Source organism: Rousettus aegyptiacus, unplaced genomic scaffold, assembly GCF_014176215.1.
Source record: "Rousettus aegyptiacus isolate mRouAeg1 unplaced genomic scaffold, mRouAeg1.p scaffold_m13_p_3, whole genome shotgun sequence".
In the NCBI taxonomy this organism is placed as follows: Eukaryota; Metazoa; Chordata; class Mammalia; order Chiroptera; family Pteropodidae; genus Rousettus; species Rousettus aegyptiacus.
This window is the reverse complement of record NW_023416306.1, coordinates 20,172,273-20,189,459: the sequence shown is the minus strand read 5'-3', so window position 1 is coordinate 20,189,459 and position 17,187 is coordinate 20,172,273. Positions and strand designations below refer to the sequence as shown.

The 17,187-nt window shown below is 44.2% G+C and overlaps 1 protein-coding gene across 6 annotated transcripts in view; it reads right to left on the bottom strand.

Moving 5' to 3' along the window:
• The window catches only part of EPB41L4B (erythrocyte membrane protein band 4.1 like 4B), a 117,611-nt gene that overhangs the window by 62,074 nt on the left and 38,350 nt on the right, over positions 1 to 17,187 (bottom strand). For all 6 annotated transcript variants that reach the window (XM_036238962.1, XM_016130036.2, XM_036238964.1 and 3 more), the window contains exons 3-11: positions 12,799 to 12,841; positions 11,867 to 11,945; positions 9,905 to 9,949; positions 8,018 to 8,070; positions 3,376 to 3,496; positions 2,222 to 2,309; positions 1,975 to 2,063; positions 1,605 to 1,674; positions 1,336 to 1,505 (exon numbers count right to left, since the gene is read on the bottom strand). In XM_036238962.1, coding sequence (XP_036094855.1) covers positions 1,336 to 1,505; positions 1,605 to 1,674; positions 1,975 to 2,063; positions 2,222 to 2,309; positions 3,376 to 3,496; positions 8,018 to 8,070; positions 9,905 to 9,949; positions 11,867 to 11,945; positions 12,799 to 12,841 — 758 coding nt within the window. The remainder of the gene's footprint in view (positions 1 to 1,335; positions 1,506 to 1,604; positions 1,675 to 1,974; positions 2,064 to 2,221; positions 2,310 to 3,375; positions 3,497 to 8,017; positions 8,071 to 9,904; positions 9,950 to 11,866; positions 11,946 to 12,798; positions 12,842 to 17,187) is intronic.

Genomic DNA, 17,187 nt, shown 5'->3' with positions numbered 1-17,187 from the left:
GACAGAAAAACCTGCCTTGGCAGCCACCCCCACAATCCTTCCCTCCTCACTCTGACTAGAGCAGACAGCGTACCCGTGCGATGTCTCCGCTAACCTTTGTAGTTCTGACATTCTTCATCCTCCACAGAACCCTGAGTCGATTCCCAGAAAGGACTTGTTTTTCTTTTTTTTCCCCTCCCTTGCAGTATTTAAAAATACATTCAAACAAAATAATTCTTTAAACACAAGTGCACAGCCATTTCCTTGCACAGTAGATAAATTTGAAATGAGCAGATTTTTTTTTTTGGCATTTTAAACAGAGTTCAAGGACATGCCATGTGTGGGTAGAGGTTATGAAACATGCGAAGGCTTAGATCTTGCAACAGCTATTCTCAGATCTGTAAACGCGCCTCACAAATCAACTTTGGGAGTGAATTTAAAATGCACATTCTCAGGCCTTATTCATACACGCGCATGTGGACACCCAAAAATTCTGGCTACCAAGGCCTCAGAGGAGGTCATAAATCTTCATTTTTAACAAACACCAGGGGATTTTCACATACTTCGAGAGACATGGTCTCAAAATTATACATAAAAATATATCAGAATACATTCTCTGTATTTTCAGGTTCTTTTCAGACCCAAATATTTACTGAACCTACCCTGGGTCACTCGCACATGTGTTGACATCTGCTCTCATTCTTAAATGTCACCAAGTTTCTTGACATTGGCATGTGAAAGGCAATAGCATAGTGGTTAAAATGTAAGACCCAGACTGCCTGGGGTTGAACCTTTGCTCGCCCATGAACTGGCTGTGACTTTAGGCAGATTATGTAACCCCATGGCCCTAGTTTCCTTATCTATCAAATGGGGACAATCAGAGAACCTATCTTCTTAAGGCGGCTGTGAGGATTGAGCTGGTACACGAAAAGCTCTCTCTAGTGCTGTGCGGTGGGTCACGCTTTCCACAACGATGCTTGTGTTCCTGTCTGCGCTGGCCCCCACGACAGCCGCCTGCCTCGTGTGCACTGGGCCCTTGAAACGTGGTTAGTGAGACTAAGAAACGACGTTGAAAAACGTCTCTGATATTAATGAATCTAAGCAGCCTACATGTGGCTAGTGTCTAATGTCAGCTATTAATAATTTTGTTATTATCGTTCCCCTTTCATCAAGGAGAATAGAGGCCAAAAAGAGCTTCAGTGACTCGACTAAAGGTCAGATCTTAAGAAAGAAAGAAACAGTGACGGGACGTCCAGATGCAGACCCGCGGCTCCACCGCCCAAAAAACCATCGCGGCGGCCCCGCCCGCCCCCTTCGGAACACGTGACTGCGTCACGAAAAAAAAACGGCGCCTACCTGAATCTGAAGCGAGACCCCAGCCTGATAAAGTCGGACCTATTCGATTTGCTGTTTCCCGGCGTCCGCAGGCGGAAGAACGCGTGATGCTCCACGGCGCACTTCCAGAGGTGCTTGCAGGTTCTGGCGCTGTCCAGCCGGAAGACGAACGTGTGCTCCTGCTCCCGGCCCTGAATGGCGAGGCACAGGGCGCCCGTTTACATGGGCGCCCGCGACGGCGACGAAGGGGGCTACTCACAGCAAGGCGGGAAGCCTGGCGCGAGGCTTACCTGGTCGTCATCCTCCACCACCACCAGTGTCAGTTTGCTCTTCTTAAAATCCATTTTGGTAATTTTAGGCCTGGTTGGAGAGAAATCGTTTTAACGGCACAACCTGCAGGAACACTACCAGCCACACATCAGACAGCAGATTCCTCTCTACTTTTAAAGCTTAGATTTGCTCAAGAAATCACTCATTCATTTAAGTGTGATTATATCCAGAAGTTTCATTGCCATTGCCAGACACCCACGAATACAAGAGAACGGTGTGTTTTTAAAACGAATCTGGGTGTTGCAAATACCCCTCAATAATCAGCCATCACATATAATTCCACCACAAAATAGGAAAAGACATTTTTAATATTAGACAAAACTAAATTACCAAAAGAATAAGCCTATTTTGTTAGCTCCTTCAAAGATTAATATGCCTGTCGGGGTCAGTCCAAGAGAATATTCACAGCCATCTCTTCCCTACAAATAAACGAAGTGACAATCGGTAGAAGGTTCTAACAGGTCGTCACAGAGCAGAATGCAAAACAGTTTGCTCACCATGTTACTTTGTTTGCGCATTGTTTACACACTGTTCAGTCACAGCGAGACCCAATTACTTAAATACACACAGTGCTTACCCTGACAACGTGCATGTCTACCCCATACATTTCCAGCCACTTCGCTTTATTCAGATAGGAGAGTTCCGCCTGGGCAGGGCTCTTTCCCCTTAGAAAAACCAATGGAAATACATGTAAACTGAAACTCGTACACCCATAGCATTCTGAAGGGCACAGCCACACGAAGGGATTGTATGCAGCGATTAGAGGAACGAGGGACACCGATTGACATTAACACGGAAAGACCTCGAGAACAGATCCTTAACTGAACAAAGACGGCAGAGCAGTGTTTATAATATGAACATTCATGGAAACAATTTTTCAGAGTGTAGATGCAGGTATGTCTATGCACGGATGTACCACTGACAGCTAGCAATGGCTGCCTGCAAGGGGGGGGCGGTGTGCAGGGGGTGCAGCAAGATGACTCTGCAGCCACACATTCCTACGTTATTTCGATGTGATATAATGCGCTAATGTCCCTTTCCATTTTCAAAGAAGTCGTACGTCCTTCCGAATGACTGAGGGACAGCGGGAAACCATGCTAAGTTTCTGGGTCCAAGAATGACTTGGAGCAGGCAGAGTTTTGGAAAGATGGGCCGGGAGGGACGAAAGGCTAAAGTCTGGGAGACTTGTGAGTGGAGGCGGCACCAGTCGTCCTGGCATAAAAGTGTTAGACTGAGGTGTCTATGGGGGAAAAGAGGGAACGGCCAAAAGATAAATGACAGGGCTGGATTTAGCTGTGGTGACCATGTGTCCTAACATACAATGCTACACAACACATGGTTTCAAACACGGGTGTCCCTATAGGGGACAACATGGTATTTCTAAAAGGTTTACTCTGGAAGTTCAGACCATGGACAGAGACCTGGGTGTGTGGACTATATCTAGGCAGCACCTCCCGCTTTCTTTAGGAGGCCAGGAGAGCAATGGCTCCCAGGCGGCAACGAGCTAGTCAGGACCGGGCTCTGTGATTCAGAAATGGGAGTATGCTTTGGTTCTCATTGTACGTCTCTGGAAAGAGAGATGTCCTAAGGGCTTTGGAAAAGCAGGACTGAAGCACAGGAGAGAGGGAAGGAGACAGAGCTGCAATTTTACAGTAGGTCAAAGAATCTGGCGAACGCTTATATATATTACAAATAAAGATATCAGAATGCTAGCGGGTAGCATCAAGGTACCTGCACTCTTTCCATCTCTGGAAGATATCAAATTCCATCGCTTCTGTCTGATTTGGAATGAACCGAAACTCAGACACAAGCTCTGGCGTGTGTTCTGGAAGCTCACACTCCCCAAGCTCCGCTGCAAGTTTCATAAGAGGGAGAAAAACAGGAGACATTGAGTGCTTTTCGTCATTGCTGCAATCAAGTCCAAAGGCATTTTGCATGGTTAGAAAGCACAGGTACCCCTCATGTATAACTCTCTCTTTTCAGGAGGATCTAATCCCCACTCGGTACCCATATGTACATCAGAATCACCAAGAATCATTCCCAACGGCCGAAACACCATCATCTGAGTTATCACTGTCTCTCTCCCGACTATTTCCACTACCCAGGGAGGCCCTGATTATATTTCCCCCACGAAGTGGTAGAGCCTGAATGTGCAACAAAAGGCAACTGCAGGGACTGAGGACCTGTCCGGAAATATCCATTTAACAAAGCTCTTTTTAAAGGTGGATCCAGGCAGCACTCCAGGGTCTATAGTGCTGGAGAGGACGAATCAAGAATTCAGTACATGCAGAATCCAGGGGGAAAATACATTGGGAGGGAGAGAGGAAGGGAGGGAGGGAGAGGGGAGGGGGTGAGATGGCTGCAGGAGCAACTGCGGCAACTCAGGCAGAACCTGGGAGGGAGCCGGGCGTGCAGCAAGCGGAGCGGCCACGCGGGCAACCCAGCAAAAAGCCCCACGTGAACTGCGCATCCTTGCTCGCATCCTTGCTCTCACCAAGTCCCCCACGGAACAGAGGGCCTGAGGACACAGGAGCCCCCATCCTTCCAGGACACAAATAAGAAAATCCACTCTCCCTGCCCTGGCCCTACCTCTGCAGTTCAGGAAACAAAACCCAGGATGAAAAGGGACCCTCCAGAGCTCCCTCTAATACCTTGCTGCACGAAGGTGGCGGGGGCGGTCCACGGACCAGCAGCATCAGGGCCACCAAGAAGCCTTCTCACAATGCAGAATCTCAGGCTCAACCCCAGAATTCAGGAAGCTATAAACCTGATTTTTCTTAAGATGGCCAGGTGGCTGGTGCGCATGTTACTTTGAAAAGCACTGATCTATGACAGTGGTTTTCTAATTTGAGCGTGCACCAAGGTCCCCTGGAGGTCTCCTGACACACATCGCTGGGCCCCACTAGAGATTCTGGGTCTGGAAAAAGGCCTGCGAATTTGCATTTCTAAGAAGTTCCCGAGTGACGCTGATGTGGCTGACCCAGGGAACACACTTTGAGAACCACTGCTTAACAGAGGGAATCCCACTAACAGAGCAGCCAGCATGTGCCTGAGCACCAACAGTGACGGCAACTCACTATGCACCCAGCAGCCTTTTCCATCACTCCCAGGGGCCACCGCAGGCCCAGCGTGGGGCCGCTGAGCAGCCCCGTCCCACAGCACACTCTCAGGACAGGGACTCCAGCTGGCTTGCAGACGTGGAAAAAACTCTGCCCTGGAAAAATCTGACCAGAGGTGAGGAATGGGTTTCCAAGGCAGGAGGCCACCACTGACTGCCAACCAAGAGGTCACCCTGAAACTAGGGACCTGGCGAGGCCAGAGGGGCAATCTGGGACGAGATCTTGATATGAAACACTCTTCTCTTGCGACCGTGGGCCAAAGTGAGGTAACCTCTGCTTATGTTTAGTGGTGTCTGGAGAAGTCCACGGACACCATCAAGCAAGCACAGGAGGGAGAAGCCGGCCCATGACAAGGCTGCCCTGAGGCCAGGCACGGGGCTGGCAACCCTCCTCACCAGAATGAACTCAAGTAGGCCTGGGTGAGGCTCATGCTGAGGTAGCATGCCTGCCTTCCAGAAACCTGCCGGCAAAACCTGACACTTCACTCAGTCTGCGAACTCTGCAGCCAGGTCCCAGCTGTGGAAGGAGGTGGAAACAGCTCAGACACGGGAGGGATTGAGTCGCAACTCCGGCGCATATGATCTGTGTGACCTGGGTAAGTCACTTCCCCTCGCTGGGTCACTGACGCCTTATCTGTGCAACGGGAACTGTTACAAGGATGAAAAAAGGCATGGGCACACAGCAAATAACTGTCCCATCCTCCCTCTTTCCTTTTTGCCTAGATTAAATTTCAAATCTACCATAAATCTAGTTCCCCAAAGGGCAAAACCTCTATGCAGGGCTACTGCATCCTAATTCTGGAGGCACCATTAATTCAAGGACAACCACAGAAAGACAGGTCTTCAAGCCTCCTGCATGAGAATAAACACAACGTTTCATTTTATTCAAACCCACAGAGATGTTCTAATGACCTTTATGTCTGAGGCAAGCTGGCTCTGCTGTGGTTGAACTGAAAAGTGGGCTACGGCATTTACTGATAAGATGGGGGAGGAAGGGGCATGGAAGGACAAAGTAACAAGAACTTCCCAGAGATATCTGTGTACGTCTTCAGTCTTTTTATTTGTACCTTGACATAATGACTGCATCTTAAATTACGTTAACGTGGTTCTAACTTGAATGGGTAATTTCTTCCGGAAGGGCTCAGAGACAGAGGATATTCTTGTCTTCTTTGGCTCTGGGCAAAACGTATGACTCTACTAGAGCTGGAATTCATGAGTGTGATAATGCCTTCATTACGCAGGGTGTGATATGGTAACCTGGGTAGCCTTGTCCTCTAATCATTCAAGACAACATAGGGGTTGGCATGTTGGGCCAATGGCCTTAGGAAGAAACCTCTCCCCTGGATTGGGGGCCCCAGGTCTGACATGAATGCTTTCATCTCATTAATTATACCCCGACACGTATTACTGGGCCACCAAGCCTGGCGGTATGAGACTCAGAAACTCTGAGGTGGGTGCTACTTGACAAGCTGGGGGAATCTGTACCTGGCCAAAGTGGACGGTCCATTTCCAAGTTCCCCAAGCCTTTACACATCCTTATGGCACTCACCACTAGGACTGCTGTATTAGCAATAAATGGATGTGAAGCACTTAGCTTTGTATTTGGAACAGACAGTTAAAGATAACAATGTCGTCACCTCTACCACCAGTGCCTTCAAAGCTCACGGACAGGCTTCACCTTCACCCAAAGTTCTTGGGTGCTTCTCCTACTCCGTTCAATTTGTTCTTCACTTCCTGAGCGCCTACTGTATAACAAGCCCCCCTAGAAGATAAGAACTAAAACTGACTAAGGAATGGAAGTATCAGAGAAAGGGAATAGGCTGAAGTCATTGAAAACCATCTTTGTGAGCAAAAATATACCAAAATACGTGTACTGCAAATAGCGAGTAGAAAATCATACAAAAAATTTATACATGACTCTGAATAGAATTACGCTTTAAAGACTCCATTCAAAATTCATACATGGAAACTTGGGTTGCCTGTGGCTCGCAGGACGGTGGGCAACTTCCTTCTGTCTGGTTGTCTGTTGTGCTATTGTTCTGATAGTCTGTAAGGAGCGTGCACTAATTTTATGATTTGAAAAGACTTATACCAACTTTCGACAAGTGGTAAATACAAAAGTGAGAAGCCAAATCTTATTATGGTGTTCAAAAATCATTAGTAATTATGAATGAATACATCCTAATTCATTATTCTGTGGAAGCCAATGAACATCCTGGTAAACGGATTCACAGCATATGTCTGTCTGATGTGCTGACGAAATTCCTTATGTGCAGTTACATATTAGTATCCTCTTAATTAGTGCTGGAGACTTTGGCAAGTACGTTTCTTGTGCATTTTAAATTCCACCAGTGCATCATATGGATGGAACCGTTAGTGTCGACAGTCATGCAGGCACACCCCTCGCCATCCTACTCCACCCATATGCTGATGATCCCCCGTCAATGTCTCTGGCCTGACCTCTCTCATGGAGCCAGATTTGCATATTCAAAAAGCTGCCACTCGGTTAATGGACCCTAGAAAGATGTCTCGCAACTCCTCTATCCATTCTGTCACTTATTCTTGTTAGTGGCCCACAAGTCACTTCTGATTCCTCTCTGAAGTCTTAAGTCTAACGACCAGGCCCTTCTTCTCGTCCCACCAATCCTGTTTTTTGTGGTGTGTAAGTGTGTGTGTGTGTAACCCCCAGCCCTAGTCGGTCTCTTTTTATCACGGCAACGCCTCCTCACTGCACCACTGGCCACAATCTTGGTCTTGCTCTAGTCCCTTCTCCCCATCACAGCCAGTGGAACCTTTCTTAAAAGCGCTTCTGACCAGCCTGCCCACCTCTTAAGAACCTCCGAAGGCACCACTGCTGACAGCATGAAATCCATGCTCTTTAAATGGGGGCCAAGGTGGCCACCTGACCTAACCAGCTTTTTGAACTTCACCTTCCAACACCACTCAACTGCTGGTACCTCTCTGCACATACTTTGTACCTTGGTTCCTTTGATTCTTTTCATCTACTTATCCCCCTACAGGCCTTTCTCTTCCTAGCCGCCCACGGGTCTCTATTCCCGAAGGACCTTCACTGTGCTGTGCACATACAGAGTATGTGCTGCTGCCATGTAGTCCTCGTGGGACTGCACGTCACTTGAGGATGGAGACCATATTATATTCAAAGTAGAGCACTGTGCCTGGTGCCCAGTAGTCACTCATTTGTTGAAATGAAAGCGATAACATTAAAATGCTAATTACCACTAAACAATAATGTACCTTGTAGACAGAGAGCAGCTAATTCCACAGCTGTTTCATATGGGCATTTCAATCTTGGGGGAAAAAAAAAAGGAAAAATTAATTTTATATATGAACCTTAATACTAACAACCATACAAAATGTCATTAAAGTCATTTTTCAAAAGGTAGTGATAGTTAGATAATTATTTTCTTGGTGGTTTCTATTTTTGCTGTCCACATTAAAGAATGAGAACAAGCTGACTTGCACGACATATTCCCAAAGTCGGTTCTCATCTTATGGTAATATAATCCAATCTAGGTACAATTTCTATTAACCCTGTGAGCAATTTTACCAAATTTCACAAAAATGGTGGTTTGGGAAACAGAATAAAAAGCCTTCCCTTTGCATTATTTTTAAACTTATTTCATCTTATATAGTACATGGGTCTTTTCAAGATGCCTTAAATCTTTTTTGAAATGAGGTCATAATATAAAAATAAATGGACACAATATCTAACATTATCAGGACAGCTGGATATACTCAAGCATTTTACTAAGTATACCTGAGGCACAGCCATAGATGTGTGTTATAACTACTACAAATCAGGATCTTACTCACACTTAATATCACAAATTTAGTTAGAAAAAATACTAATGACATACATTGTTATAGCACTTTGTAGTTTTCAAAGCCTTTTCATACATATCATCCAGTTTGGTCAATGCATGGAGTTTGCAAAACCTTAGGATGAGCGTCTCCAGTGCTCCCCCAACCCCCTTTAGAGATGAGGAAATGAGTGTTCACGGGTCTTGCCCAAGGTCATCCAGCTGGTAGGAGGCAGTGCTTAGACCGGAACACCATTCTGCTTTGAAGTTAGTGCATCAGGCTGAAGTACCTGCAAACTGCAAAGCACTATACAGATGCAAGATGCTGCCATTAATATTTTTCCAAACCAAAGACATTTACTAGAGTTAAGAGGCCTTTAATATGAGGAGCACAGTATGGAGAAAGGGGTGGGGAGAGATAAAAATATACACATTCATAATACACACATCAGTCAAAGATCTGTATTGCATGGCTGAATAAGGCAAATGTATACACTATACAATCTACTTGTTCTATAGTATACAGTCCACTAAGATTTTTATAGCACACATTCTATTGAGAGACAGCAAATTTGGAAATCACATTTTAAATTTCCTTCAGATTATATTCAAAATCAAAATGTATTCTTTTCAATATCTGGTATTGCTTTTTAGATTCAGTATAGTCTTAGTTTTTCATGTAAAATAGTCAATACATATGCTAAAAAATGATAAAACTGTAAAAGCTAGGACTGTTAAATTTCATATCTTTAAAATAAATTAATATTCCATGTGAAATCAACCACTTTAGTGCCAATGCTTCTTGTGCTCAACAATCATTGTGTAGCCAAAGGCCTAGTATTTAAAAACCACTTTTAATTGGAGCAAAGGAAATGAGATGAGATGTCTGAACCTCTTTCCATCAGAATCAGAACATAACCTTTTTATATTACTTAAATGTAGATGGTGAATGAATGAGACATTTTGACTATTCAAAAACTTGTAAGTGTATACATACTAATAACGTATCTTGCTTGCAAAAACAACAAAAGCCATTATGAATGGGGCAGTGATGTGATCAGGGAGAGAATTATTCCCAAATACACATCACTTAAGATATTAAATGCTCTTGGAAATGCTTCAAGCCATATAGTAATCATTTAAAATAAGATGATGATGACAGTGATACAAGTATTAGACTCACTTCACAATGCCTGGTATACTTTTTTCTTTTTTGAATTTTGAAAAGGGAACAGGGGTAAGAGAGTTAAAAAACAAAACAGTGAATTATTTAGAAATATACTATGATTATTCCCAGTTAAGAGAACAAAAACGTACTTACTTTCCTGAAAGAATGTCATGCCTGAGTTGTAAAACAAACAGGTACCTGACAAACATATATAAAAGTCAACAGAGGGTAACTCTTTTCCAGCCACTTCCAATCCCCAACTTCCCATCATGAACCCCGCCCCACACGCAGCCCAGAATTGTTAGAAGGGAGTCCAACGCAAATGAGAACTTTGGTGGAAGCATCTCCTCCTGCGTCTCTGGGAAGGCATCCTAGAACCCAGCTAGGAAGGTGAGTGCATGTGCGGAACTTGCAAGATACTTGGAGGATGGAACATGGAACACAGCACAGTCCAGTAATGGCCTCCACAACCCCCTCACTGCTCCAGAAGGGAACACAGCACACAGCGCTCACACACACAGGCATGCAATGTGTCCGATTAGACGGGGCAGGTGCAGCCACGGGACCTGGCTCTCAGCCAGCCCCACCAGGGAGTCCAGAAAGGCTGCAGCTGACTGTATCAAAAGTTTATAGCTGATTGTGGTTAGCAACAGCTTACCACTTTTTTTTTTTCTGATGCAGTTTAACTACAAACTCTTTTTAAAAAAACTGTACACGTGCAAGCACATACACACAGCACATACACACACAAATCCCGGAATTGGACTGCAGCTGGTGGCTACAGGGGTAATGAAAAATGGGGGAAGAAGGCAGCGAATAACAAGTTCACTTAGGTAAAAAAAGAAAAAAAAGAAAAAAAAATTGTCTTGGCATAAATAAGTGATTTTTTTTTTTTAACCAGGTGGATGTGGGCATCAGAACCACTTACAGTGCTTTGCAAAAACCAAAGCTGCCCACGCCACACTCCACATCTACTGAATCAGAATCTCACACATAAGAGTGGTCCCCAGGAATCTGATTTGTTCAAAAAGCTTCCCAGGTGTTTCTGATTCACACCACCCTGGTTAAGAATCACTGGCTTTGATGACAGCATGTTTCATAAAGGACTCTGAAGGGGAACACTAGGATAATTGAATTTGTTTGAACTTTGAAAATAATGCAGACAGTCACTCTCTGTGGAATGGATATTGGAGGATGTGGGTGACCCAGAAATTAAAGAAGGGGGCTGAAGATCCTGGTATATTCCAAAATGTTCCTGCCTGTGACAGGGACTTAACCACCATGAAACTGAGGACCCCCATGAAGGAGGATACAGTGCTGACATGGCCAGAACTTCCAATTCCTATAAGGAAAACCTAACTACAGAAGCCCAGTGGAGGGGAGGGTGATAAGCAGTCTTTAAAGTGTTATTTAGGCAGTCACCTCCAAGCTAGTGGTCGCCACCATGGATCACCCAGCAGCTTACATGTCACCACTACTATCCATCAAATGAACAATGACGAGGAGGTCCTGCGGACATGAGGCAGGGCTGGGCAGAGAATCTCACTGATAAAAGGGTGGCTGGAGGGAAACTCCTCACTTAAAATGGTTTTTAAGTCTCTTTTGCTTCAACATTGCTTCTGAAGTCTAATAGACATCGGCACACAATAAAAAGAAATTCAGTGGGGCTGAAAGATAACATAGAGTCTAACAACTTTGATATTGCAATAATCACGGGAATATTTTGCAGTCTCTTAAAATAATAACACGGCAATTTTGGACGGAGAAATGCTCTTCCAAAACCTGCCTTCCCCTTTTGTATCTGAGACAAAAATAAAAGTACCGTAGAACAACTAACCAAATCACCCAAGGCCCAACGAAACAGAAATGTGACAAAAAATTTTTTTCATTCTGATTCACTAAGAGGAAGGTCAAATAAAGCAAAGCATGGGTTTTCAAAAGAATATAGAGATAAGCACAGGCAAAGTGCTAACGACTCTTGCTCAGAACATAAAGACAGCAGATGGAAAGGGAGGCACACCCACAATTTAGAAGACCCAAATTATAAGTAAGGCAAGTGTTACGGGGGGGGGGGGGGGGCGGGGAGGGGATATCTTGCTTTGTATTTTGTCCTACCTTGTAAACTCTTCACGAAGGTTGTTCGGTTCTGAAGAATAGTATTTAACTCGAAAGTGCAAAGCATAAGCAGGTCCAACTAAACATTTGGAGATGGAAAGTTGAAGATGTTTTTCCCCAATTTTGAAAATCACAGAATGGACAAAAGGAAAAACACGTTAAACCTATTATCACATTCACCACGACACCGTGAGGGCACAACGGCTCATACAAAGCTAGCGAGTTATTTTCAATCCTAGTTTGGAAACTAAAATGGCTTGTGTTGGCAAAGATGGCTTAGCTAACGGCCTCAATCTGGAGGAAAACCATATGAATTACTAAGAGTTGACATTTTACTTTTACCTCTGATTGCCATGGTACTCCAAACTGTTACTAACTTTTTACAAAATACTAAGTGAGCTAAAGGAAAATGGCACATAAATAGCCAAGTGTTCTGTAATCTAAATACACAGTAAAAATACCTTAAAGTGTTACATTTTTTAAAAATTTACCACCCCCGCACACATGCACAGTAAAGGAACGAGGTTCCTATACCTATAAAATCTATAAAATCAGAGCTGGACCCAACTGTCAAAGACCCCACCTGCTCTCCCATTCTCTGAATCCACTTTACTATTATTCACTAGAAAGTGAGTGTAATAAGTATAAAGCCATGTTTCTGAATAGCAGATTAATCAGTTCTCATTGGCAGGTGTGTCTGATTTCAAATGAGAGCATAGTCTGTTTTTTAACATCTACTAAAAACTCTTGTTCAAATTTTAAACTCTGACACTTGGCCAGCCTTAAGAAATTAAAAATCATCCACTTAAAATTGACTCTATTTAAAAAATGCTACTAAGTAGCAATGAAAAACGAACATCTCAAAACATTGGCAAAGAAGTTTACTTTCCGATAAAAGAAATAAATGAGTAGGCTAAATTTTGCTTACTTACTTTTCATCTGCTTTTTTATGGGTTTAGAATGATCCAGCCAGTGCTGAAAGAAAGAAAATGCTTCTTTAAGAATATTTTATCAGCAAGAATACACAGACCTCAGAGTTATCCTCCTCCATAAACCCCAGTAACTCTACCCATAAAACCAGATATGAGACCAGATCATGCGTTATTAGGCTGGGGATCTGCAAACTGCTCAGGATGGTATTAAAAAAAAAAAAAAAATCTCTGCTTATGCACGTAAGTGCATTTTCTTTTGAGGAGGGGCCCATAGCTTCGATAAGCTTTTAAAGAAGAGCCTGAAAGACCTTAAAACCCTTTAAGTAATTGGTCTGTAAAGTCCCTTCTAGTCAGTGGAGCCACCACTGCCTCTTCTGAATTTCTCAAGCCATAATCAACCTTCTCCAGTTATCCCAAGTCTTTTTTTAGTCTAGTAGAGACTATGAGCCACAATGATCACACATTGGTTTCGTAATTCTGTCGCCCCAAACTCTAAACTTATAAAACCGAAACTCATGACCCCTCTGTTCTTTTGCCAGGAAAATGACCCACACTGAAGATGAAAAGACTAGGCAGGGGTTTGCCTGAGACATTTTTGTTCTGATCAACGAGGGCAAGTCAACTTCCTCTAGTTTTCACCAGGAAAAAAACAAAAACAAAAACACTTCAGTCTTATCTGTCCAAGGAAATCGTAAAACCATTTCCCTCATACGTTTCTCTATAATGTCAAAGTTGTTGACGCTACGGTCCTGATGAGCCTCAGCGGCTTCACTTCCACGGAAAAGGACATTTAGGATCATTACGCTGCGAGCCCTTCCATGTGAACCTAAGCCCCGGAGGAGTGGGTCTTCGGTGCCCGCCATCATTTCCATGTTTCCTGTGCCAAGCGTAGAGCATGGCACCCAGCAGGCCCTTATTAGGTTCTTGAGAAATAAATACATGCTCAGTATAATTTTTTTTTTTTTAAATGAGGCAAATAGGAACTTTCCCCATCACTTCACGTAAATTCGATATATGTTGGAACTTCACTGTTAGGGTAACGGCTGGGATGATACAGCCAGAGTGGGTTTCTCACGAGCTGCTCGGAATCAGACGCCATTCTGCTGACTGTCAATGTACTCTGAGAGGCAATCCAAACTCGGCACATTCTACCAATGAGAAAGGACGGGACTGAATTACTACAGTGTACTTTACCCCTCACCATCGAGCCCATTATGACTGTGTGGGAGGAGGGGGATGAGGAAATACAAAGCAAGTAACAGATGATTTATAATACAATAAGCTGTGAGCTGTGCAGTGGGAGAACATGGGCTTTTGTCATCGCCACTCCCTGGCTAAGCAACTGTGTCATAAAAGAAGTAGATCATCACAGCATGTACAGGATGCTTTCTGTGATAATAGCTTTGCATTGGAAATGACCTAAATCCCCATCAACAAAGACAGATCAAAAAATGGCTCATCCATGTAATGAAATACTATTCAGCCTTTAAAACTGATGTGGGCCTATATTTATTGATGTGGTAAGAGAGCCACAATACAATTCAGAGGGGAAAAAAAAAATCAGGTAGGATCCCCTTTATATAAAAGTATTATTTTCCAACAAGATATGTACAGAAGGATTTAGAGAGGTTATTTTTGGATATTCGCTTTTACTGTTTCCTTTTTTCTTTTTTACTTTGCTGCCTAATTTTTTACTCTTAATGAGAATATTATTTTCATAGGGGTGGGCTAGGTTAGCACGTCCATTTATTCATTCACTCATTGTTTGCCTATCAGGCAGTTTTTGATCATCAATTCGTCTCATTCGAATTAAGTCTCACTGCTGCCCTCAACCAGGCTGAAAATGCTAGACCTTAGCCCCTGGGAAGAGAACAGATAGAGACTTGATGAAAATACTCTAATCCATACTTTCCTGACAAAATAAGTATCATGCTAATGGCTATGACTAAACTTGTTTTTCTCCTCACTTAAAAATGAATTCCCCATTACCACCAGGCCAAGAAAGTTCTCCCTGCTACAAGCATTCTAAGCTTATTAGCCCCAGAGGCTCATAGTTTCAAGGATCTTGTCTCATTTTTTTTTTCTGCCTCAAGTCTCCTTATCATATTTTGAATAGAACACGTTTAAAACATTCCTCTCTCTCTATTCTTAAGCTCTCACCAGGTATCCAAGTCCAATTTGTGTTTTTCCCTTAGCAGTGGTCTTCAGCCCTGGCTGAGCAGTACACTCACGAATACCCAGGTCCCAGCCAAGATCCATTAAACAGAATCTCAGAGCATTAGCTCAGTGTGCCCATTAAATATTTAGTGCTGAAATTTTTCTACATCCTCTCCTACCCAGGTGGTGGTAGAAAAAACACCAAATGATCTTGGGGATCTTGAAACATCTATGATCCCTTCTGAAAACTGTCGTTTGAGCTCCGTAAAATTTCAAACGATTTCAGGGTTTACTAGCCAAATGTCTATGGCCTGTGTTAACTCACAGACAGATCACGGCTAGATGTTCTTACTGGACAGCAGATGCTTTTTCCCTCTGGCCGTACTTCTAAAGTAGGCTGGCCTCCATCCTTCCTGCCCAGCAACCAGCCCCAGAGCCCTGCCCAGAGCAGGACCTGCCAGGGTGGAGGGCTGTGAAAAGGAACCAGAAACAGCTCCATTTTAAAAGCTCTTTGACCCTGTCGGGTTCAGATCAGGTTTGCTTGTCAGCATCAGAGGCGATAAGAAAACCAGTTACCATCCTAAAAGGAGAGATCATAAAACCTATTTTGTATCCAACCCGTTCAAAATGACCTAACTTTCTCCTTAGCCGCAGGAGCTGACCAGATTCTGCTCACCCATAGGTTATCCCATAAGAACATCTCACAAATACTTGGGCACTAAGGCCCCACATGGCATTTAGTACACTCATCCGAGGCTTGTAGCAGTAGGACCTGTCTTGGATGTTCACCTGCATCCTGGCTAAACATAGCCAGGCTGCCTGTCAGCAAAGGCCAAGGCAAACAGTTCCAGCTCTCTTAATAGACCATTAAAGCAGACCCTGGAAACAGACAGGTGCATTTCTGAGTTCAGAGGGCGAGACATTTAACTCGAATCCTCTAACAGGTGTTAGAAAGGTGGTTTCCAATCTGAATTTCTCATCCAAGTCCATTTGGCAAACCCTTCCCATAAATCAAGATGTGAGATGATCTGGCAAAGCCCATCTGCTCTAACAGTACATCAGTTCTGGTAGTATGACATGCAGAAGGCTGGTTGTAGAATGTCACTGCTTAAAATCTTATAACTGACATGAGAAGTGTATGTGAGCTTGGGAGGTGTCTTATGAAACTGAGCCCTTAACCTGTGGGATCTGAAGCTATCCCCAGGTAGATGGTATCAGAATTGTTTGGTGGTGTTAGAAAAAAACGCACACTGGACCATTTCATCGACATCACGTTCTCAGGCCTCGGAGCAGATGAAGGTGGCCACAGCCAGGGCACGTGACGTGCCCAGGACCACGCATGAGGAGGAGGCAGGATCCTAACACTGGCTGTGTCGAGTGTCTGACACTCTGGGTCCCCACACCACACTGGCTGAAGTGCCTTCTCTGCCCACTGGTTGAGATCCTTTCTCTATGGGGTTCTCTCCTCCTCCGTCACCAGAATGAAGCCCCCAAATCCATTTATACCAGCTACTCGAGGTTTCCCTGGGGATTCATCTAAATCAACTGCAGAGACCCCTTTGCCGACAGGCACCCTTTTCCCCATTCAGCACCAATATTTGCACATGGGCAGGAAAACACTTGCCCCGCCACCATGCAGAAACAGGTAGCTGGGAGGCCCAAGGTGTTTCTTGAGCTATTTCATACTTCTTTATACTAAAATGGAAGTAGGCAGAAGATGAGGGTTTAAGTCCCAGCTCTGCCACTCGTCTGGTGTGAGGCCATGAGCAAGGACCCCCCCGAGCCTGTTTCCTCATCTGTGCATTGAGCTGACCCCTCACACACTGTCTGAAGACTCAGCTGAGTCTGAAGACTCAGCTGTCTGTGGAAACTGCAATGAACCACTTAAATGGAAGGAAGGGTTTTAAATTTTTTCTCTCATGGTAACACATTCCACTATTAGTGTTTACACTCTCCTGCTTCCCGTCCAGACACAGCTGAAATGGTGAGAACACTCAGTAGTGTCCTCACAGGTAGCAAAGGCGATGACATCCCAGGCAATCATCAGGGTGAAGCCTCAATGGTCCCTTTGGCATTCAGCCTCACTAGCAGTCACCATGACTGCGTCACCCTCACCTTGCAGCCCTGGGTTTCTTATCATCCATCTACCTGATTCCACACTGCAAAGACCAGAGAGAAGACATGTCACAAGTCTTGAGAGGAAAGCCAAAATCACCTTTTCTGGATTCCTCG